This window comes from Psammomys obesus, unplaced genomic scaffold, assembly GCF_907164565.1.
Source record: "Psammomys obesus unplaced genomic scaffold, mPsaObe1.curated_primary_1811, whole genome shotgun sequence".
Lineage (NCBI taxonomy): Eukaryota > Metazoa > Chordata > Mammalia > Rodentia > Muridae > Psammomys > Psammomys obesus.
The window spans coordinates 8,520,308-8,544,413 of record NW_026592666.1 but is presented as its reverse complement, the minus strand read 5'-3'; the positions used below and the strand labels follow the sequence as shown (position 1 = coordinate 8,544,413).

Genomic DNA, 24,106 nt, shown 5'->3' with positions numbered 1-24,106 from the left:
CCATTATGTGGCTTCTGAAGATTGAACTGAAGTTGTCATTTTACCAGCCCCTCTCTCTAATTCTCTCTTTTTTGGGGAGGCGGGGTTGTTTCAGGACAGAGAATCTCTGTGTAGCCTAGGCTGACCTGGACTCACTTTATAGACCAGGCTGGCCTCGAACTCACAGAGATCCACCTGCCTCTGCTTCCCTGAGTATTCCGATTACAGGTGTGCACCACCGTGACCAGTTACTAATTCTTTATAACATACACCAGTACAGAGAGATGATAAATTCCCCCCAGCCAAACTCATGGATTTTGACTGCTTCTTACTTCCTGCTGCCCTTTGTTGTGGGTCGTGGTGGGTGTCAATGAACGCTAGTCAGTGAGGAGGACCAATTGGACAATTGCTCACAAGTCTGTCTTTATCCTCTTCTCATAATATTATTACATGGCTTCAGTAATCTTTATTTCTGACAGGCCTATGACCTAGGGATTCCCACAGGTTGTAGAGGTCTTTGTAGGGTACAGGCTCAGAGGCAAAGGCAAGTGTTTTTATCTGTTAGGGGCTCTGAGATCATAGTAGCAACAGGGGCCACATTCTAGGATGCTTAAAAGATATTTACTTCCAAAACAGTGTCTCATCAGATTAGAAGAATATGACAAAGAATTTCAGAAACCATCAAATTACCCAACTAACAGGCTAGTTTGGAATTTTAAATACGTACCCAGGTATTGATAAGATCTGCTTTTTTTTTTTTTTTTTTTTTTTTTTTAATGCAGCTGCCTGTTTTTACGTTCCCACATTATGCCAGATCATTTTATGCAGCCTGTAAATCAACAGCTTACAACAAACAAAAGACCTTATACACCCTGTCCCCCCCCCCCCCAAGGCAGTTCTTTCAACATTACATTACTTGCTGTTCTCCGGCCCAGGACTGGGGAGAGCCTGGAGCTGAGATGTGGACGCTGTCCAAGGAGGTTTTCATAATGTTTACTTTCTTTGATCTCCTGTCGCATTCAGCACCACAAAAAGAGTGCATGGAAGTTTGGGGGAAGTTTGGATGGGGGTAATTTGAAGTGACATCCTACCAGCCCAGCCCATCTGGCTAGGGTTGTGACAAAAACTAGGACTCAGGGTTAGCGGCAGCTGCAAAGTCCCAATCCACATTCCCGAACCAGTCCCCCTAACGTCAGGCCCTCGTGAATCGCACGGCCTACACGCAAAGGTTTGAACCTACAAAGTATCAATCCCATGGAGTTCTTTAAGGAACGTCATCAAGATGCCCAGAGATTTAAAAAACAAAACAACAACAAAACCTGAGCTCTTCGTGCTCTTAAAGGGCGTCGGGGAGGTGGCCTTCAGGAAGAGTCTGGCAGTTCTTCCCGCTCAAGGACCTTAACAGGGGAAGCGGTTTGATCTGCCCTAGACCTGCCACAGCTAAGGGGGTGTGTGTCTTGGCGTGTGCGGTTTTTTACCGCAGGCGGAGCTCAACTGGGACTAAAAGTTGGAGCGAGTGAGGACTCTCTTAGCCCCGCCCTCCAGGTGTTTTTCCCGCCTACCCCACGCCCCCTCGAGCAGGCCCCGCCCTTTCCGCCCTCTCTCCTGCCGCAGACGGTCTCTTTCACTGGCGCCCCTCTCAGGCTCCGCCTTTTCCTCCAGTCCCGCCCCTTCCTTGCCGCCAGCGCTGCGTTTCCGGTCGCGTGGGTTTTTCCGGAGCGTGCCGGTGTTCTGCGGCGGGGATTTGGGCCATGGGGCTCCTCAAGAGGAAGGCCTCCAAGGGGCCGGGCGGCGCGGCGTCCCCCGCGGTCACAGCCAAGCGAACGCGCGTGCAGGAGCTCACGGGCGTGCAATTCAAGACCCAGCTGAGGGATGCGCAGGGCCCAGGGCCTGGTGAGTGAGGCCGGCGGGGAACCGCCACCAGCCTGCCCTCCGCCCGCGGCTTCCGGGCGGGCAGTCAGAGCCACGCCTCCGGCTTTCGGGGAGACCCGGAGACAGAGCGTGCAGGGTCCCCAGCACTGCATGTCCGTGCTTACGCGGCCTCAAGGTTTCTCTTCGGGGCAGCGACCCTACACACCTCCAAAACCTCTCCGTTGTGGTTGCTAGGGAAGTAAAGGAAGGGTCCTCGTTCACACACCAAGCGTTTACCGAGCCCCCGGCTGGGAGTCAGCCTAGGAGTCAGCTGTCCAGTGAGGCAGCTTGCTTGGGCTGTCAGCCGTTCCCTTAGGCACTCCTGACCATCTGTCAACCCGGAGAAAGGCGGCATGTCGGCAAGCTCCTTATCACGTGACTAGGATTGGATCGGTTGACTGAGATGGACCAGATTCTGTAACTTAAATTTCACTCGATGAAGAGTGTGACCCCACTTCACAGCTACTTATAACCGCGTACAGAGTACATTGGAAAACCATAGTGGAATTTTGCCGTTTTCAGACATCAGCGCTGTGGTGAAAATAAGACCGTGAAATATTTCTCTCAGGTTAACTGAATTACTAAATAAACTATCACAAGGCTTGATGGTACATGCTTTTAATTCAGCCCTTAACGGGGAGGCAGAGGTCATCTCTGTGAGTTGGGGACCAGCATTATCTACCTAACGAGTTCCAGACTAAGTACACCTTGAAATGCTGGAAAATCAAGGGTAGAATTGCAGCTTGTCCTACCAGTGTTGGAGTAGGAAGAGCCCTCCTGAGGGAGCTGCTGCTACAGTCCACAGAATATCCAAGGAAGAGGGTTTTCAAGAGATGTAGAGTGGTATAAGGATAAGAGCCTTTCTGGCAAAAGGAAAGAGCTAGCTTGGCTACTGAAAAGCTTCTGTCTACGTTTCAGGGTCCATCTAGAGAGCACTGTGCCAACTCAGCAGGTGTCAAAGGGACAGCTAAGTTGACAGGTGACAGGCTTAGTGAAATGATTGAAAGATGTGGCTGAAGTCAGTGGGTGAATGGGAATTTGTAGATTTTTGTTTGACTCTAATTTCTGACTTTTTCCCTTCTCTCTCCCTGTTGCTACACGCGGACTTTCTGTGAGGATAGGGTTAGTGGGTGGGTGTTAGGGATTTTTTTTTTCATGTAGTCATGAGGGAAGATTGCTGTTGATGCAGTGGGGTTCCATTGGCAGAGGGTGCTCAGTGGACCAGTGTCAGGATTAAAGTAGTGATCAGTGAGCCAGGATCCATGATCAAGAAGGGGTTTGCTTTCATCTGATTCTCTTAAAAATGTTTGCCTCTTCATTGGTGATGCGAAAGGCCATACTGTGACTATGAGTGTGTTAAAGGTTAACTTTTATCCCCATTCTTCATTGCTGTTCCAGTGACTAGATGTTCCTCCCAGAGCCCTCCTGGTGCTTCTGTCCATGCCTTGGCTCTGTGGTTTCCTGTGTCTCTGGAGTCTTTCGTCCCATCTACTCCCCTCATGGTCACACTGATCTTTTAAATCTGCCAATCTGATTATGTCAGTCCTCTTGTGGTATCTTCTGATGCGATCCTATTCAATATTAATAGCTAAAGTCATTGCCTAGCCTGCCTACTTGTTTGTCTTCATCTCGGGCCATCCTCCCCACTCATCCAAATACCAACCCCACTGTACCCCCCCCCCCTCTGTTCCCTCCAGCCTGGGACTTTTCACATCATTGAGCACCGGCTCACCCCTGCCCCCAACTCATTCTTTCATTATCAGGTGATACCTTACTTTAGAGGCACCTTCCTAGCCCTTGGTCAAAATCTCATTCTACAGTTATAACCTCTTACCAACCTTTTCTTCCCCTCTTGTCCTGATAGCACTCGCGGTGGTTTGTGGTACATACCTAGCTAAGTGGTAGGTCTATAATATGCATCCGTGGAGTGAGTGCCTGCCTCATTCATTCTACATTGTACCATGTTGGTGAAGACCGTTTCCAGTTCATTTACCAGTACATCCCAGGTCTGGTGTATGTGCTAAGTTCTCAGTAAAAAGTGAATGGAAAGATGGCTGAAGAGCTGGCAGGTATAATAGATGAGCAGTTCCCACCTTAGAATACCCTGCACTGTCTGGACTTTAGAGTTTAGCAAGTGTTTCTTTCAGAAAGTATTAGTACAGGCAGGTACAGTGGCACACGCTTGTAATCCAAGCACTCTGGGAAGCAGAGGTGGAGCTCTGTGAGTTCAAGGCCAATCTGGTTTACAAAGCAAGTCCATCCTTGCCAGGCTACAGAGGAAGAGGATCCAGGCAGTCCTGATGAGGCTTGATAAGCTATGGGCAGATGCCAAAGGAGAACTCCCCCTTTGAGTGGACAAAGGGAAGGGGGTGGAGGAAAGAGGGAGGGATGGTGGGACTGGGAGTTGAGGGAGGGGACTCCAATCAGGATATAAAATGGATAAATTGTAAAAAAAATAATAATAATAAATAAAAAACATAATTAAAAAAAAAACAAGCAGAAAGATGCCTAGAAGTACTATTTAAGTATTTTTTCAGGTTAATTATAAATATTTTCAGAACCCCCCCCAAATTCACAAGACCCACCCATCTCAACCAAAGTAATAAAAGTTGCTGGCATGCAAACCTCAAAACAAAACAAACAAAAAAATAAAACCAAGTGAGTCCAGCACAGACAAGACTACATAGAGAAACCCTGTCTCGCAAAACAACAACAAAGTATTGTACTATTCACCCTGCCGTAGTGGCCCTTCCTAAATCTCTTGGCTTGTATGCTGTCTTGAAGAAGAGGAGTAGGTATTGTGAGTGATTTGAGGGGACCTGCGGATAGAGCCCCTGTGACACTGGGCAGTCTGTGGAATGTCATGGCCCTTGCTCACTGTCCCGCTTGGCTGTGCTGCAGCGGCCTAGGGCAGCAGTACTGCTTGTGGGTGTTGAAGGAGCGAGTGTGCTTACTGGGGAGGATGCTGCATTCTCCAGAAAGTGAGGTCGGGAGAGGCCTGAATGTGAACACATGCCACCTCAGTGCTGTTGGCTTTGAAGGGTTTACTTTGTGCTGTGTGAGATGCCAGAATTAGCCTCTTTATACTTTATCTAAACCCTGTTAGGTAGGGCCCTTGCCCTTGCTCATTTCATCCATAAGGTACCCAGAACTCAGAGACTTGCCCACCACCGTGAAACTAGTAGGTCGACACTCTAGGCTGCGGGTGCAGGTGTTTGGCTCAAACTTAAGTTCTTACCTGTTCTGTTCACATGTAAGGTGTTAGTCCTTGCTCCTCATACCTGACAGTGGCTTGAGCCAGCCACAGAGAGCTGATGTCCAAGAAGATGTGTTGGACTCTCTTCAGCTCACAGCTCTCTCTTGCAGTCAAGTCCTTCTAGGGCTAGAGCTGAGATGGTAGCCGGAGTTTGCCCACCACCAGCTTCATTCTTCTGTTGCCTTCATTTGAGTGTTTTTATAATGTTCATGTTGGTTCATCTGCCAAGGTAGCCAAGGGCTACCACAACCAAAGACTGCATACTAGGGGCTAAACAACATTTATGTTCTTGCAGTTCTAGACGGAAAGAATCCAATATCACGTGTGTGGAGGCTCTTCCTAGGCTGCATACAGTAGCCTCTTGCCATGTCCTTGAATGACCTCACTTCAAAGAGGATCTTTCTGGTGTCCCCTCTTATTATTAGGACACCAATCCATTGGGACTGGGGTATCCACCTGATGACCTCAGTCATCCTTAATTGTCTCTTGGAAGGCCTGTCTTCAGAGAGTCTTGTAGGAGTTACAACCTTCACATGAACCTTCAGTTCAGGGGGCTCTGTGCCTCTCTGGGTACATTAGAGGTGTGTGCAGCATCACAGAAGAGGGAAAGCATGGTGTAGCCGTGGCTGTGATGTTTTCTGTCCTGCTGATCTCTTAACTCTTTATTTCAGCTTTGGAAGCCTTTGTCTCTGCCGCCAAGCAGCTGCCACAGGAAGACGCGTATGATGTTGTCGAGGGCTACATCAAGATTTCCATGGAGTGTGCAGAGATTTTCCAGCTCCTGAGCGGAGAGAAGCGGCCTGAGAGTGAAGTAGGTTGTTCGTTACCTGCGTGATGAAGAGAAGTCAATATTGTGTGGCACTGCACTTGGCAATGTGTGATAGCCATGTCTTGGGCAGTACCAGCTTCCCTCGGACAGTGACCTCATTTTATCCTAATCTCACTTTGTAGACCAAGCTGGCCTCGAACTCACAGAGATCTGCCTGCCTCTGCCTCCCTGAGTGCTGGGATTAGAGGAGTGTGCCACCATGCTGGCAAAATTAGATTTTTAAAAATACTTTATGTATACAAATGTTTTGCCTGTATGTACATATGTGTACCACATGCATACTTATTGCCACAGAGAGTAGAAAAGGCATTGGATCCCCTGGAATTAGATAGAGTACAGACAGTTGTGAGCTGCTGGATGTGTTCTGGGGACTGAACCCAGGTATTCTGTACGAGCAGCCAGTGCTTTGGACTGCTGAGCCCTCTCTCTAGCCCTGGGTTACAGGTTCTTAGAGTGCACTACGTCTGCTTTGACAGGGACATGCCCTGACAGACTCAGAGCACATGTGGAATTATTTGCTTTCAAAGAGGTTGAGCATTGGAACTGCTTCTCAGCTTGTTCTCAGGAGTCTTGTGGGGCTGTAGAACTGATTGTCCTCAGAGCAGGGACTTTGATTCTTTATGGAGTTTCCTCCTTTGTTTTCATCTTGTGAAACTGTAAGCAACCTCTTGTCTATTTCTAGCTCAGAGCCTGGGTGTTGGTGGGTGAGACTGGTAAACTCTCGCCTGCTTCCCTCTGTTATTTTGGCTCAGGATCTGGGGAAGGCCTAACTTCGTAATTCTAGCTAAGACAAGAATGAGGTAATTGATAATATTCAATTCTGTCCTTGCAGATGCTGTTAATATTTCAAGTTTTCGAAGCCATATTATTGAGGACAGCCAGTGATCTTGCGCATTTTCACGTGGTGGGTACCAACATTGTGAAGAAGCTACTAAACAACCACATGAAGCTCCTCTGTGAATCCCTGTATGCCTCTGGTTACAGGTGAGTGGCCTGTCGTGTGGCCAGGGACCAGCCTTGGGCTGGTATGTTAATGTTACTGATGCTTTCAGGACCGTGTCTCAGGCCTTTCTTCACCAGTGACCAGCAGGGACCACTGCTGACTCCTCACACAAGTATCCCCTGTGCTGTAGCCTGCTCTCTTCACTGTCCTGGACTCAGATGTCCTTACATAGCCTGTCCTGCCTCCATAGTTCTCCCAGGTAGTCATGGGCTATGTCTCCGTCGGTGCTTTGCAGAGGAAAGGCCTGTGTGGTCTTCACTGATCAGTGTAGGTCTCCATGTCCCACTTTAGTTTTCTGCATATAGATACCTGTGCAGTGGACACAATGGCGTGTATGTGCTGACTGTTGTCTTACCCTGAGTATGTGTGTGGAGGACCATAGCATTTTACTTTTCCAGTGTCTAGAACAACACCTTGCTAGAGGTGGAGCCACCAATTCTGGCAGGCTCAGAGCAGAAGGCTGCCAAGAGGGCACTTTTGGAGGCACTTCGTTGAAATTGCCCTATATGTCCTCAATACACAGTAACTGAGATGTGGCTCATCAGTCACTGTCAACTACTTGAGAGAGAAAATTTTTATCTTTTGCGTTGGACATGGTGGTTTACACCTTAATCTCACTGTTCAAGAGGCAGGGGCAAGCAGATCCCTGAGTTCAAGGCCAGTCTGGTCTCTACATAGTAAGTTCCAAGTCAGGCAAAGCTACATACAGAGTAAAACTCCTGTTTCAGAAAATAATAGTTATAATTTTCATCTTTGTATTATAATCTCTCCTTGGCATTTTAGTTCCTTTAAAAGATTTTGTTACGCTTTTAAAAATACAAGAAAAGAGCATTTGGGCTTCCTTCTCTTTTTCTGGTTTTGGGTAGAAAATTGTACCGGCAGTTGTGCACTGGGCTTCCTGATACTGCTGCTCCTGTTCCTGACAAACTTGGTTTCCTATCCCTGTGCAGGATGGCTCGAGCCTGCCTGAACCTGATGGCTGCCATTGTGACCCAGGGTCCTGAAGCCGCTAGGGATGTGTGCAGCTGTTTTGATTTGAATAAAAAAGCTTTGTATGCCCTAGTGACCAAGAGGGATCCAAAGGTGAGGACCCCCAGTGTTGTGTTTGTCCATAATTCCCTTCCTTTGAGAGGCATTGGTAGTGGTTTTTCCTCCTTTCCTCCCTTAGTCCCCACACAGCTCTGAAGTCTGTGCCTTTGAATAGGGCAGCAGCCTTCCCCCACCTCCACCCTGGCTTTGATTGGGCCAGTGGCTCAACAGAACCTGAGCAACTAGGACATCTGAGGAAGATCTGGACCTGAAAAGGACGAGGTTGTCTTGGTGGCTTCAGGCTCTGGCCTGAGAGGATAATTCTAAGCACCCTCTCTTCTGAGTAGATAGAAGAGCCCCTTTCTCTGCCTCCCATCTGTGATTCCATAAGTGCCACAGCCCTCTGCCCATTCTGTCCTTTTAGAGAAACCTTTAAACCTTGAGCCAGAGAGGGCTCCTGGATGCGGTGGTAAGTGATCTGTGCTCCTCAGTTATAATCCTTACTGGCTAGAAGCTGAACCTACCAGAGAATAGGAACAGGAATGCTTGGTTTTCAGGAGCACTGCAAAAGTTCACTGGTAGCCTTTGAGGTGATATGGGTTTGGCAGGCTTCTGGGGAAGAAAACACAACAAAGATGTCTACGCTCCCAGCGTGGGCCAGCTGTAGGTCTTGGTAGCACATGTTCCTGCTTGCCAGGTTGGCTCCTAATGGTGGTCAGTGCTGTACTCAGCCAAGGCGTGAATTCGCCAACCTCCTCCTGAGACTAGAGCACAGTGAACACATAGCACCCCCTGGCTGAGGTAGAAAACTGTATTGCTGTACATCTCCTATGTAATGGACGGCATGCTAACCAGTTGTCCTAGTGTGCCTTAATTGCTGGAAAGTAGACCGAAGGGTTAATAATACCATGTAACTTTTATGGCTCTGTGAGACTAGCCTGGTGTTGAAGGTTTCACAGAATTACAAATAAGGCAGTCTCTGAGGGAAGAAAGTCAGGTCGTAGTGTCTCTTAGATGCTGTCCTTTATTAACATGTCAGTAGATTCCCATCAGTGGGTAAGGGCTTTCATGAATGAATTTATGATGAAGTGTCTGCTGTTTGCATAGTACGACAGATGTCAATGTTCTGTGGTCTTGGCCGGCAGTCAGCCTTGCAGTGATTATCTATCAGATATGCTCCCCGTCCCCCTTTTCAGTTATCCAAGCTGTCTGAGTAAAATAGACTAACGTAGCCAGGCCACCCAGACAGTCCAGACTTTATGGAAAAGCTCAGCTAGGGCTTCCCCTCCCAAACCTCGGCTACAGCAGCTGTCTCACCTCGGGCTCTCTGCTTTACTTCTGGGGTCTGTAAAGCAGAAGGAAGGCCCTGTCATGTTCTTGTTCTTTCCTTGTGTGATCTCATAAGCTACCTCAGGTGCTCTGTATGTTGTGCTTGGTGACAGCCAGACATTAAGGTTTTTCAAAAATATCAGAGTGATTAAAAATAGAACAGCACAAGGAGCCCCAAGTTCCAGCTTTAGCTGGTGTCAGCCACCTTCACCCACTTACACCCCACCTCTTCAGTTGACTTTTATAGCAAATCCCAGGCGAGGATCATATCTCAGTATAAATATTTCAGTATGCACTCTTAGCAGAAAAATGTCTTTTTAAAAACAAAACCACAATGCCATTATGGCACTGTCACCATTAATAATTTCTCGCCACGAACACTCAGTTTGGTCTTTGGATCTTCTTGTGCTTCTTGGTTCAAATCTAGTCCAAACAAGGTCCATTTGCTTGTTGTATTTGGTTGACAGGTTTGTCAGGTGTCTTCAAATACCTCAAGCATTTGGTGTTCCCCTTCTTTACTTCTTTACCTGTAGTTATTGAAGATGGAGAGTCATTTCTGTTTTTTAAGGTGTCTTTTAATGTTCCTGAAGAAAGCAGACCATGCCTCTGTTCATCTAGCCAAAGAAATCATTGTTCAATTCCTGTGCCAAGAGCAACTTTGCCAAATGTTTCGCTCTATTTTAGAAAGTGTTTTTCCGAACAAGCTCAAGAAGTTCAGGATGTTTCCTTTCTGGGATGACAGCCCTGTGAGGTCATAGGGTGGGAATGAGGAGCAGGCACAGGCCATCTTCAGTGAGACTAAGATGCCTTTGAAGGGTTGGCTGGAGATGGAGGCCTGTGGCAGTGGCTAGCCTAGGGAGGGTGGGTGCCCTTGTCTCTGAGATTTGTCAGTGTCATTTTTCAACAGTGTAGGAACCTAAGATTTGAAGTTGGTTGGGATATAGGATGAGACCCAACAGGTAGAAACTAGATTCCTTTTCACTTAGAAATTTGTTTCTGGGAGAACCCACAGGAAGATCTAGTCCAAGTCTGTTGTGTACACATAGTCTAGGAAAATCTAAAGTGACAGAAATGGGGACGAGGGATTCCAAGGCCCTGACTCTCAATATTTCACTGGTGGTGGTGATAAATGATAATGATGATGATAGGCTTTTTCTAACTCGTTTCCAAAGTGTGAATGTTCCCCCAAGACTGGTGATGCGAGCTGAATGAGGAGACAGTGATTGAGGGTTTGCCATAGTGCCTGGCATGCAGGAAGCAGATGCTTGGTAAAAATTGTGATTGTCCTCACCAGCATCACTATGACTGCTACCACCTCTTCTGTTATTAAGTGGGCCAGGATGGTTTAGAAGGCAGGTATGCTGACTCTTTGGTCTTGGCAGGCATTTCTATAGTATTAACGTATTTCTTGGCAATGCATTAAGGTACCTTGGAATAACTGGGAATTAGAAAAGGTTTCAGTTAGTGGAGAGCCTCTTAAGTACATGTTCCAGTGCTGGAGCAGTCACTTCCTCATGTTGAGATGTGAATGTACCATACCAACACTGAGAAGGAAAGCTGATCAAATGGCTTGTAACGTCTCCAGAGGTGCTGGTTGCTAGTCGTGGCCTTTGTGCCCTGCCTGCCTGGGTCATGCTGATGCCTGTGGGCTGTATCCTGGAATGTCCATGGTTTCATAACATGAAGCATCTGTGCTTTGGTTTTAATGTGACTTAATAACTTATTTACAATATTTAATGAAAACCAGATATCACCATGTTGGTCTCTCATCAAAAGCAGCATCGTGTCTCCATTATCTGTGGCTTTTCTAAAACACAATAGATTGTTTTCATTAACAAGCAAGAGGGGATGGATCCCAGCAGGACTAAGAATCTTTGGTTGTATCCTAGAGTGAACTAAAGAAATGTATGTCATAAGTCGGGGGGAGGGGCATAACTGTTTTCAGCCTTACTTTTAAATTGAGACTAGGACTTGAAAAAGAAGGAAAGTAGAGAAGACTTACAGAGTTGGGATGCAAAGAGAATGCGCTTCCCATAAAGAGCAAGGAGGCCATATGCTGGTGCCTGGAGACAAGACCAGGAGGCTGCGACAGTCAGCGGAGAGGTGTGATACCTTCTGTGTTCCTGTGCCTAATGGCTGCCTGTGATATGTGAGTCTCCTTTGTCCTCCAGGGAGTGCACGACGTCCGGCTGGCCTACATCCAGTTCGCCCTCTCCTTCTTGATTGCGGGTGATGACAACACTGTAGGGCAAGTGCTGGAGCTAAAAGGTGGGAGTTCCCCTTTGTCCCTTGGGAAAGTCCGAGCTTCAGAAACCCTGACTGTGAGTGGTTCCCTGAGAGTCTGCAGCCTCTGCAGCTGCAGTGTGACTGCAGTGCTCCGGGGGCATTCAGCAAGGCTTCGAGCAGTTCTGTGTGATAATGCTGTTACTATTCCTGTGAGTCTGGAGTGCCGAGCTGCCTGAGAGGCAGACGAGGCTGTATGGCTTTTGTTCCAGAGGATGCAGTCATAGCCCTGACTTTTCTTAGGATTTGCATTTTAAACTTTTTCTGTGTTTGTATTTGTGTGTGTTTGGGGGGGGGGTGTTCCTGTGTGTATGTCTGTATACCACATGTGTGAAGAGGGCATCAGATCTCCTAGGACTGGAATTATAAAGAGTTTTGATTTCCTAATGTGGGTGTTGGGAATCAAACCTGGCTTCTCTGGAAGAACAACTTGTGCTCTTAACCTCTCAGCCATCTCTCCTATCCCCAGTAATTGCATTTTAAAAAATGAGATACAAGGGATTGTGCTATAGTTCACTTGGCTAGCTTTTACTTAGCACGTACAAGAAGTTTGATTCCCTATATTACAATAAGTAACATAGATATATTTAATTGCCTTAATAGATGTGCTCCATGTTATCAGAATATGAAGGCCCCAGGAAGCTCCAATTTGACCACTTTGTGGTGACTGCCTCCTTAGAACAAGGCTTGTCGTAGTTTATTAGGAACACAAGTGCTTTATTAAGCATTTCACAAGGATAATAAATGACTGTCCTGGGGTAGCATTTGGCAGTTGTTTAGAGTTCCAGAATCACACCCATGTGCCCTAGCAGAACACTGGGCCTTACAGGAGTTTCCATGTGCCACAGCCTTAGTGGTTGGTGGCCAGGCCTTCTGCCTCCATGATAGGGCTCTTTAGCTTTACATTGTAGGTGAGGATAAGAATGAGGTGAGACTGTATGCAGTCAGCCTGGGCTGCGTGGTAACTTTGTAACTGTTGGGGCAGAGCGTAATGGGAGGAGATTGTATTTGTATAGGGTCTGCATTACTGACTTTTCTTGTTGCTGTGACAAAGTCCCTGAGAGAAGCAACTTATGGACAGTTTGGCCTGCGTTTTTTAGAGAACAGTCTTTCATGGTAAGGAAAGTAGTGGCTGGAGCATGAGACAGCTGGTGAGAGTGAGTTCCATGGTCCAGAAGCAGAGAGAGATGAATGCTGGCGCTCAGCCCACAGTCTGCTTTTTACAAAGTCAGGGAGCCAAGCCCATGGGACGGCACTGTCCGCAAGCAGGGTGGGTCTCCCTCTTCCTTAAACCCCCAAAAGCACTTGCATAGACATGCCAGAGGTTTGTTTTCATGGCAGTTGTAAATCTAGTCAGGTTGAAATGAGAGTAGATACCGTAGAGCCTCGGACAGTTTCCCTGTGTTCTTGCCAGGAACTAGCTTCAGGATGTCATGCTGCTTCTAGGGGTGGGGATGTTTTTATGGTTCCCTGTGGCCTTTCTCTAAAGGATAGGTGAGTTCTCATCTGTACTGTCACAGGACAGGTTTTGCAGGGCAGTTGGGCCCTATGTATCAAGACTTTAAAGATGTCTGGTCCATCGATTCCATGTTTAGTCAGTTGTCTAAGGAAATAATTAAAGATGTGAGTAGAGGTTTAGTTAGGAGGGAGTTTTTTTTATAACTTGCTGAAAATTTGACTCCTAACTGTGCATTAGCAAAGGATGAGGTGAGCATATCGAGAACTAGCTGTCAAAGTGTATACTGATGTCACTGTTTGAGTGATAGGTGGTTGAGTATAGAATAGTATTTTATGAATGTTGGACAGAGCATGCGGACCTGGCAGAATATGGCAGAATCCAACAGTCAACTCAGATGTCACCATGTTTGCCATTGAATACAGGGTTGTGGTTGACTTGAAGTTTATCCTTTTGGTTTGACTGGGGGGGAAAAAGGTGACTTATTTTTTTGTTGTTTTGTTTTTAAGTAGAAATGTGTGTTGCTTTAGGCTGTGTGAAGCAAGTGAAAGTGACTGCCAGTGTCGCCTCTAGGTCTAGAGTGTCTTCTTGGTAGAGGAAGAGGGTGAGTCAGGGTGAAAGGCAAGCAAACTCCTCCCTCTGCACCGTGAAACTCAGAAACGAAGACCACCTTAAGCAGCCTGAGCTCCGTTACGTGGAAGAGATATTCTCAGGGCTGTTGCCACTTTCTGTGTCCTCCCAAATATCACTGGGCTGCTTTTACTTCATGTAAAAAAAATGCTAAATAGGGGACTGGGGAGTGCCAAGCTGCTCGAACGTTCTGTGGTCATTCTGCCGTGAGATGTCCTTGATTTCCTATGCCATGGTGCGAGTTTTGAACTTGTGTAACTAGTGGAGAGGTTGAACTAGGTGTGGCATTGTTTGCTCTACGTTTTAAAGTGCCTCGGAGTTTAATTCTTTGCAACTTTTATTTTTAGAACTTATCCCCTGCATTTTTAGCTCCAGCGTAAAGGAGGATAAGATTTCTACCATCAACATTTTGTTGTCCACACTGAAGACAAAGGTGCGTGTTTGCTGTCCAGGATGTCCTTTTTGTCTTAAGGATGAATAAAGGCCAGCCCCGTGTGTTTCAAGGCTGAGCTTACAGGGAGGTAGCTCGGACAGCAGCTTCTTAGTCTTAAACTTGCTCTTGGTGGGAAGTCCGTCCTGGAGCTAGACAATCAAAGAAGAGCCAGAGTGCGAGCAGCCTGGCCCCTTTTGTTACCACAAGAGAAAAGCTGTCAGCCTCAATTCACATGAACTCAGCTGTAGTATTTTGGGCTGTAAATTGCAAATGCTACTTTATTTACACATCTGCTCAAGTGTTAATTTGAGACATGTTGCATATTCTATCTTTAGATATCTTAAGAGACATTTTAAAACTTGGTAAAAGGATTATGGCTTTTATAGAGAGATACGTTTAAGGATCCGTGAACAAACCGGCGCTCTGAAATGAAAATTAGAATCCAATGCTTTACAAAGGCTAAGGAGCATGGAAAATACATTAGGTAGTATTTACCATAGTGATTCTAAGCTAAGGGTGTCTGACCCATTTTCTACTGGGGGAAACATTTGAAGCTGTCTATAGATAGTTTTGATTGTCACAATGGGATGGTGCCCTGGTCCCTTACGGATGAAACCAGTGATGTTGCAGCACATTTTACATACAGTGTAGCTCCCAGAATGGAGGCTGCAAAACCCTTAAAGTAATGTGAGCAATACGGTGAGGAATGTTTCACCTACCAAAATAGCACCTCTTCTTTTCTTTCCTTTTCTTTCCTTTTCTCTTTTCTTTTCTTTTTTATAACAGTGGTACTCAGTGCTTGCAAAGATGCTGCAAATATGAGTGCTTTCTTGGAAAAAGTGCTGAGCCTCTCTGGCATGGTGTATTGGAGTCTAACATATGTTCATAGGTTTATACTGAACTTTTGATTGGTGTTGGCATTAGAGCCCCCCAAGTGTGCATTTGGAATACATGTTCTTGAACCACAGTAATGGATCTGGGGTAGCTCTGGATGGAGCTGAGATCTTGTATGGGTCCTGTTTGTAAGAACCAATGTCTCCTTCCTACTCAGAGATGTGGTGAAAGCTGTGTAGTGGGCTGTGTAGAAAGCTGTGATCATGGCTTTGTGGGAAATATAAAAACACCACAGGAAAGTGACGTCAGTTATGGTCCAGTCAGAGCTAAAGGAAACATCCAAACTGTAAATAAATATAAGTGTGCATTGTAGGTGTAGTTGAGTGTGGCTGAAAGGAGACACACCGGAATGCTAAGTGGATAGTCCAAGATACTTGGGAATTTGACAAATTTTCTGTTGCTTTTTTTCCTTTTCTTTGATAAATTATCTCCCTTTGGCATGCATACTTTTATAATATAGAATATAGAAACAATTGTGACTTGCTTTTTTCTTTCTTATTGGGTCCAGGTAATCTACAATAAAAACATCACAAAAACCCAGAAGGTACGTTTCTTTACGGGGCAGCTTCTGAGCCATATAGCTTCTCTCTACAACTGGAATGGGATCACAGATGTTGTTCCAGAAAACCCAGAAAACGCTGAGGTGAGTTGCCAGATTCCACTTAGCTCTGCCCTGGTGTGCTCCTCCCTCACACTCAGGAGAAGAAAGTATCTCAGTCCACCCTAGACCTTTAAGGGAATCTGTTTGATCTATTTCTTCTGACTTAACAGTCTTAGAGCAATGAGAGTAAACTTACTTCTGCTTTTAATGAGGAAACAGTTGCCTCCTGGGGGAGTGGCACCCAGGCTGGCCTGGCTGTAGTACCTGCCTCATGGGGTTATAGGATTCCCCCAGGCAACGTCTTCCTCCTCTTGCTTAGCTCTTTTCCTTTCCCTTTTTTAAATATCCAGCTTTTGTAGTTTAACTGTCTTATTTCTGAACTCTGTCCAGAGTTCTGGGTACCGACAGAGATAATTTATGCTGTGATTGTTAACTCATGAGCTAAATTAAAGCAGTCACCCTCATATTGGCCCAAGCCTCACATTCATTTTGGTTTTCCTTGGATACTTCATGAACAAGGACTTGGGTAGCCCAGTAAGGGCTGTTTTCCTCTTAAGTCAATGGCAGTTTGCCTCTTCTACTATTGCTTCCTCCTCTCTTGTTAACTTGCCCATGTTCTCCTATTTTGAACATGTTTTTGTAAGTTCCTCACCAGGCAGTCTCATAGGCTGATAAAAGCACTCATAAATGTGGAATGTATTCAAAAGCATAAGACAAATTAAGTCATTTTTAAGTTAATTTATTTACTTTATATCCTTGCTGCAATTTCCCCTCCTTTCTCTCCTCCCAGTCTTTCCCCTCCTTCCCCTTCTGCTCTCCTCAATCCACTCTTCCTCCCTTTCTCTTCAGAAGGGGACAGGACTCCCATAGATACCATCCAGCTGTGGCATATCAAGTTGCAGTCAGACTAGGTGCATCTTCTCCTATTGAGGCTAGATGAGCCAGCCCAATTAGGGAAAAGGGATCCAAAGGCAGGCAGTGTAGCCTGAAACAGCCCAGTTCCCTCTACTAGGAGTCCTGCATGAAGACCAAGCTACACAAGTGTTACATATGTGCAAAGGCTTAGGTCAGGCCATGCATGCTCTCTGGTTTCAGTCTCTGTGAGCCCCTATGGCCCAGGTTAGTTGACTCTGTAGGTTTTCTTATAAATTGAGTCATTTTTAACCTTTTAAAAGTACAATTTTAGTATAATATAGGATAAACCTACTGAAATCTCTACACCTAAAAAAACTAATCAAGAAGGAGGACTCTGGCCAGGATTCTCAATCCCCATTCAGAAAGGCAAAGAGGATGGACATCAGAAGAAGGAGAAAACAGGGAACCAAGACAGGAGCCTGCCACAGAGGGTCTCTGAAAGGCTCTATCCTGCAGCGTATCAAAGCAGATGCTGAGACTTATGGCTAGCCTTTGGGCAGAGTGCAGGGAATCTTATGAAAGAAGTGGGAAATAGTAAGATGTGGAGAGGACAGGAACTCCACAAGGAGAGCAACAGAACCAAAAAATCTGGGCACAGCGGTCTTTTCTGAGACTGATACTACAAGCAAGGACCATCCATGGAGAAAACCTAGAACCCCTGCACAGATGTAGCCCAGGGCAGTTCAGTGTTCAAGTGGGTCCCATAGTAATGGGAACAGGGACTGTCTCTGACATGAACTGATTGGCCTCCTCTTTGTTCATCTCCCCCTGAGGGGGGAGAAGCCTTACCAGGACACAGAGGAAGACAATGCAGCCACTCCTGATGAGACCTAATAGACTAGGAGCAGAAGGAAGGAAAGGAAGACCTCCCCTATCAGTGGACTTGGAGACATGCATTCGTGGAGAAGGGGGAGGGAGGGAGCTACATGGGGGATACAAAGTGAATAAAGTGTAATTAATAAAAATTGAAAAAAATTTTTAAAAAGTACAATTTTAGAATCCATGTTAAGTATCTGATTTAAAGTATCTTTCTAGTTGTTATCAGGTGATACTTCCCTCTTTTCATTCTGTAGCTATGTGGAATTGATAGTTTGCTAAACCCTTCTAGGTGTCTGCCAAAGAGGCCGGGAAAGCCATGGTGAGGGACCTCGTTCATAACTTCCTGCTAGATCTCTGTTGCTCTCGAAAGCATGGGATTAGTTTTTATGATGCGTCTTTGGGAACTTCCGGCAGGTAAGGTATATTGCTGTGTGAACTCCTTAGGGTGGCACATCCTAATGTCCAGTGGGAACCAGTAAGTGATGGAATTATGCTGCGTAGAGTCAGACTCATGGACATGACTAAACATGTCTTGGGTGACTGTGGGAGACGTAGAGAGGGTCTGTCCATCCGTGCCCTTGCGGCAGAGGGCCCACAGTAGCAGTGTAGGCACACAGATAAAGGAGCATTTACCCAGGGGCAGGTGGCACACGTGAATGCATGTGTGTGTAAAGACAGCAGTATCCCCTTATATGAGAAAGAGGCCCTAGAGCAGATCTCCTGCTGGCACAGGCTTTACAGCAGCCCTGAGCTCTGTTATTCCAGTTTCACACAGGAGGAAGGTGGCCACAGAGCGGTCACGGCACTTAACCCTGTGGGTGGCAGAACTTGGACTGGGTGCTGAAGTGTGATTCCAAAGCTGATCAGTGTGATAGCTAAACAGCCCCTGCTCCTCCAACATGCTACCAGTAGGATACCAAAGTGGTGTGTGTGTGTGTGAACTATTTCCTAGTTCATAGTTACAAGATTTTATTAAGAAAAGAAGTCCAAACCTAATGGTATTAATTCTTCTGAATATATTTTTGTAGTCAGAAAACAATAATGCATGTCCGTATTGGCTTTTTTTTTTTTTTTTTTTTTTTTTTTTGCCCTACCTCCATTCATTAAAAAGATGAGCATGTTTCTAGACTGTAGTGATTTATTTTCTTCTTGGCTGCATCACGTTTCTTTTAAGAATTCAAGCTGGGCATGGTGGCATACGTCTTTACCCCAAATACTGGTAGAGGTAGAGACAGGTGGATCTCTGAGTTCAAGGCCAGCCTGGTCTACAGGATATTTTTTTATTTTATGTTTTTGTTGTCTTCTGTGTGCTGGGAATCAAACCTAGGGCTTTAAGCATTCTGGGCAAGTACTTTACCCTTGAGCTATATCCCTAGCCCTAACTTAAGCAAACAAACAAAAAAACTTAGTAGTGTTTTTTTTTTCTCATCAGAATGAAGTCATCTTCATGTTAAAATGCAACTTAAGGATTTTAGAATCCAGTACAATGTTCAAACTGTTAAGAACTCTGTCACATGCCCCCAAGCATTTTCCCTTCCATTACTGCACCCCTGAGAAGGATGGTCACTTAGTGAGCATTAGCACATCAGTTGGAACGCTGTGAGTCTGCAGAAAGCTGTAGTTAATGTGGAATTTTTGAAACCACTGGCAAACAATACTTGTTGAGGAGGGAACGGTGTGCTGGTTAGAAATGGAAAAGAACTGAGGAGTTCCAGGCAAGGTGCCCTGACCCTCATGGGACTCACCTCCTCATCTCTTTTGGTCCCCACACAAATGTCACAACTTCAGGGTAGCTTAGCCTGCTAACCCTTGCTCAGATAGCCACTCTGTTGTCACTGTCATTCTGCCTGGCCAAGGCTTCTGTGACTTTGCACTACCCTGTATAGTTACGTCTTTGTTCATAGTCTGATTGGTGAGAAGTGGTAAGAGCAGAGGCTGGTCATTTTCTGGGATGGTCACTGCTGTACCCCAAGTGATCAGTGAAGTCAAGGTGCCAGCGAAGAGCAAGAGGCGGTGACTTCCTGTGTAAGGACCAGATAGAATGAATGTAACCGGTGATAGGCCCTTCTCTGTGACTACCCTCAGCACTGCCACTGTGACACTGAAGACAAATGGCTGTAACTGTCAAGTCAGACTTTAAAGGTGATGGCCCATAGTATGGCAACCCTAGTGAACTGGTTAAGAGCAGATGGCAAAGCCCAGGTACATCTGGATGCTCTGAGAGTATTAGGGCAGATGTGAAAAGTAGGGTTTTTTTTAAAGATTTATTTATTTATTATTTATTATACAGCATCTGCCTGCATGTGTATCTGCAGGCCAGAAGAGGGCTCTAGATCGCACTATAGATGGTTATGAGCCACCATGTGGTTGCTGGGAATTAAACTCAAGACGGTTGCAAGCACAGCCAGTATTCTTACCTCTGAGCCATCTCTCTAGCCTTGTGAAAAGTAGTCTTAGAGCTTTGCACAGATGAAGCCTAGTGTCCTGAAGCTTCAGCTATAGAGATCCTGGGATTGGTGCTTCCATTGGAGGTTTAATGTCAGCAGGCTTTTTCTCCTTGCTTTTGTTTATTGACCAGGCTGGTCCAGAGCTTGTGTACTTAAAACAATTTTCCCTCTTGAGCCTCTCGAGCAGCTGGGGTTGCAGGAGTCTGCTACCATGCCTGGTTTTATGCTCATGTTCATCTCATTCTTGAAGATGCTTTGTCTATTTGAGGACACCATGACTTTCCCCATGAGCACCAACTGCCAAGTGGGTGAAGTAGAGACCTTTCCAGCCATGTAGAAGTAGAGGAGGGAGATTAAAGCCCTTTGGTGGCCCCAACATGCCAAGGCATGCCCTTTGAGTACCCTGAAAAAAATGTACTCGCTGCCATGTTACTGCTGTGTCCCTGGGAGTGACTCCAGTGCTCAAGAGTATTTGAACTGTTGCTCATCTCTCTCCGGTCTTGTCTCTGTTCCTAACAGAGGAGGCAACCTGACACTCTTGCACTTCTTGTTGAGTTTGAAAACTGCGGCTGAGGATGAGCTGGTGGCCTCGCTTGTGGTGAACATTCTGAAGGTGTGCCCAGACCTGCTGACCAAGTACTTCAAGGAAGTCACATTTTCCTTTCTCCCAAGAGTCAAGTCCACTTGGCTAAACAATGTGAAGCTACTGAACAAGGTACAGAGCTCAGCAAAGCTGTCATCTGGGCAGGCCACGGTCTGAGGAGTTGGGGCTGGCGTGCACGCTGCTCTGCTGGGGTGTGTAGTGAAGCCTGTCTCAGGGATAGGGGTACTTAAATCACAGGACTTGGTTGTTTACTCTGGTAGCATTGACTTCTCGTTTAGCTGGATTTGGAATTCCCCCTTTTGACTCAGTTGAGCTCATTTCTGATCCTTGGGAGTCACAATTGAGGCTGGTATCAGTCAAGTCTGAACAGGACAGGAGGACTTGCAGGAAGTCATGAAATGTTTGAGTAGTATGTATTAATCCCTTTCCTGCCTCTCCTCATCCTCTAGCATAGTCTAGATCATGCTCTCCGTTCTTGAACGCTTGGAACCAGGAGGATTTGCATGGGTGGGGGTGGAGCGGATTTTATAATTTTTGTATAACCTCTGCAAGGTTTACAGGCCCAGTGACCCTCCTGTGTCTTCTCACACACAGCACTGAGGTTGCAGATCATGCAGTCATGCCTGGTCTTTTGTGTGGGCTCTGGGGCATTGAACTAGTAAGGGTCATATATTTGTACTCACTGAGACAGCTCTAGAAATCTGAAATTTGAATTCTATAAGATATGAAACTTGAACATCATATTGGTGTTCAGAGAGCTGTAGGTTTTGGATTTGCAGATCATACTTAACTATAAATAATATAAATGCCTAGTGTGGCTATGCTTTCTTTCTGATTCAGGGTCTTCCTCTGGAGAACATTTTCGTGATTGTTAGCTTGTGCCTCAGTTTGGTCCCGGCATTATCTGTAAAACCAATTTTTTCTTTTCATATGGTCTCTGGTTTTTTTAGAGCACCTAGTGTGCAAGCCTCCTGAGTCTCATGAGAAGCACTCACCTTGGGCCAGCATGGGAAAGCTGCCCTGTGCCATCATCTGTTTTGGAACCACTTCGGGTGCTGTCCAGCCCTGTGCTGCTGAAGGGACTCTTGTGTGGTTTATAACCAGGCTCGAGTTCTTATGATGTGGCTTGTCGTTGTGAGACCAGTAATCTCACTGGGGTCCAGCTTTGACCCCTGAACACATTGTGTGTTTTGTCTCCTCTCTAGAGGGTTCTCATGAAGCTTTAAAAAGATGGCATGGTTTGCCAGGCGCCTGTCAAATGCAGCAGTGATTGGTGGGGAAGTCCTTGTTCTAGATGTTTGGGTGGTGATAGTTAAGTGGGTTTGGGTACTTAATAGTTAGTGTTTTCTTCCATTCATAACGCCGTCTCTTCCTTCCCTTTCTTAGATCTACGCGGCCCAGCCAGAGATTTCCCGGGCCTTTTGGACCAGAGAATTTATCCCCTTGCCAAGGCTCCTGGCGATGGTGATGGTGACCACAGTGCCTCTGGTGTGCAATAAGATCATGTTCACTCAGGCGTTAAATGTAAGTCACAGGGAAAGAGAGGTGGCTCAGTGGTCAGGAGCACTGGCTGTTCTTCTAGAGGACCCAAGTTTGGTTCCCAGCATATGTGGATGGCTTACAACCATCTGTGACTTCAGTTTCAGGGAATCTGACACTCTCTTCTGGCCTTTGCTGGCACTGCATGTATGTGGGCACAGGCATGCATTCAGGCAAGACGGTCACACACATAAATGAAAAGAAATTTAAAATGTATAAACAAAGGTGAGCCCCACCCCCAGTTGTTCTTACAGAGCTGTGTGTGTGGTTCTGGAAGACACCTGCTGGCTGCATTTGACCGGGCAGGGCTGAGGTTTGAAGTCACCTGTGAGGGAAAACTACTCACCCAGGCTTAGCCGTTGTCCTCAGCTCTGCTTCAGCATACTGTGGGGACCGCTGTCCCTCTACGCTTGTGTAGTCCTGTGTGGGTGTAGCAGAATGTTAGAGGAAGGGACATTTCTGCAGTAAAACTTCACGAGTTCAGGATATCTGGAAATAGTGGGGCCAAAACTTCCAGCCAATCTCTCATTTTTTTCAGGGCCTTTTGGACCAGGTTAAGATTCCTGGGGAGCATTTGCTTTGAGGAACAGTTGTTTTCAGGCAATGCTGGAGGAAAATGTGAACCTAAATGTCACACTGTTTCTTAGTGCCTAAGAGCACTGTTCTTCCGGAAGCCCAGCTTCAGTTCCCAACACCCATGCAGGGCAGCTCATAGCTGCCTGTAACTCCAGCTTCAGGGCATCTCACACCGTCTTCTAGCTTCTGCAGACACCTGCATTCATGGGTGTGTGTGCACACACACAAATACACAAATAAACTTTAAAAAAAAAAGACTTTTTATTACTAGTAGAGTTCCCCATATCCCATCAGACGCATCATTCTGAGCATTCCTGTTTTTTACCACAGTGTCCTAATTTTATTTGAATAGTTATTGCTTGTTGGCACACCCATTCCTGGAGTCTGACAGCCCATTCTAACCCTAGGCAACCCGATATCCGCTGAGGGTCTTGGCACTCAGAGAGCCGGCTCCATCCTTCAGTGAGGCTGGGTGGTATGTCACATGAACAGGACTGAGGTCAGCCATGATGCTCTGTACAGGCCTGTGTTGGCCTCAGGACGATGGGGGCAGTCACTGCAAAGTCACTTGAAAGTTGCAGTCCTGGGACTGCGGAGAATCCTTTGATGGCCCATCCAGGGCTCATGCTGAGTGTGGGCAGCGTGTGAGAAGAGATGATCTGTGTTGGACTGGGCAGAAAAGCCCTTTGTTCTCTTGGGCAGATCCTTCCCAAAATTAGGTCCAGTCTGTTTGTGGAGAGATTAATGTTTATTTCCCAAGGGGCATTAGGAAAACGGGGAAGAGCCAGCAGATCCACTTCCTCGGAGGCTTCATCTGCGCCGATTCCCTGCTTAGTCCTGGCCCTCACATGAAAGGCTGCTCTTTTTCCCAGCACCAAGGGGCTGTATCTTTAGAGGGGTGTTCCATCTCCAGGACTGAGTGGCTTAGGAGTGTCTGAGCACATAGCTGTCTTTCCTGGTGGCATTGTCCCCTGGTGGCAGTCATTCTGCGCAGGCTCTAAGGCCATTGAGCCACAGCCTTGTCCCCCAAGATCTGCGACTTCTCATATGCTAGGGACACATTGATATGAACAGCTTCTAAAGCTTGCAGTCACAAGCTGCTTTGTGTTCTGCTCCCATGCTTTCTTCTGAGAAGTTTCTAACAGTGATTAGTTCATAGTCAGAAAGGGGAGCATTTGCTTGTGGAAATGGGACATGAGAAGGATTGGGCAGCAGGGTCTTGAACATGAGTGTTTCTTCTGTGCTTCCTGCACTGAGGGCACTTGTGAACCCTCTTTAAGGCCTGTCTTTGAAGGGGTCCCAGCCATGGAGCCATTGCTGGGTTTAGAATATGTCTTCTTGTTTAAGTGTACACAGCATTTGCTACCTGGAAGGCTGGGATACTCAGCCATCATTGGTATTAAGCCAAGCCAGAAGGCCTTTTGTGTTTCATTTTAAATCTCTACTAATCCAGCCACAGCTTCACATACCCTAACATGGATGGGATCACAGTGGGTTCTGGAAAGGTACACATTCTGCTAGAATTGGTGTAGGGCCAGGCACTGCACTTCTGTGTACCAGGAGATCAGCATGG

The 24,106-nt window shown here is 46.3% G+C and overlaps 1 protein-coding gene across 3 annotated transcripts in view; it reads left to right on the top strand.

The window, feature by feature from the left end:
• The first annotated feature begins 1,692 nt into the window (after positions 1-1,692).
• The window catches only part of Urb1 (URB1 ribosome biogenesis homolog), a 60,109-nt gene continuing 37,695 nt past the window's right edge, over positions 1,693-24,106 (top strand). For 2 of the 3 annotated variants that reach the window (XM_055614856.1, XM_055614855.1), the window contains exons 1-10: positions 1,693-1,872; positions 5,818-5,957; positions 6,808-6,959; positions 7,929-8,061; positions 11,508-11,604; positions 14,053-14,138; positions 15,541-15,675; positions 17,657-17,781; positions 20,334-20,529; positions 21,805-21,942. In XM_055614856.1, the coding sequence (XP_055470831.1) occupies positions 1,731-1,872; positions 5,818-5,957; positions 6,808-6,959; positions 7,929-8,061; positions 11,508-11,604; positions 14,053-14,138; positions 15,541-15,675; positions 17,657-17,781; positions 20,334-20,529; positions 21,805-21,942 (1,344 nt within the window). In that variant the 5' untranslated portion in view covers positions 1,693-1,730. Of the gene's footprint in view, positions 1,873-5,817; positions 5,958-6,807; positions 6,960-7,928; positions 8,062-11,507; positions 11,605-14,052; positions 14,139-15,540; positions 15,676-17,656; positions 17,782-20,333; positions 20,530-21,804; positions 21,943-24,106 lie in introns of those variants that run through there. The other variant, XM_055614857.1, reaches the window with a different exon arrangement.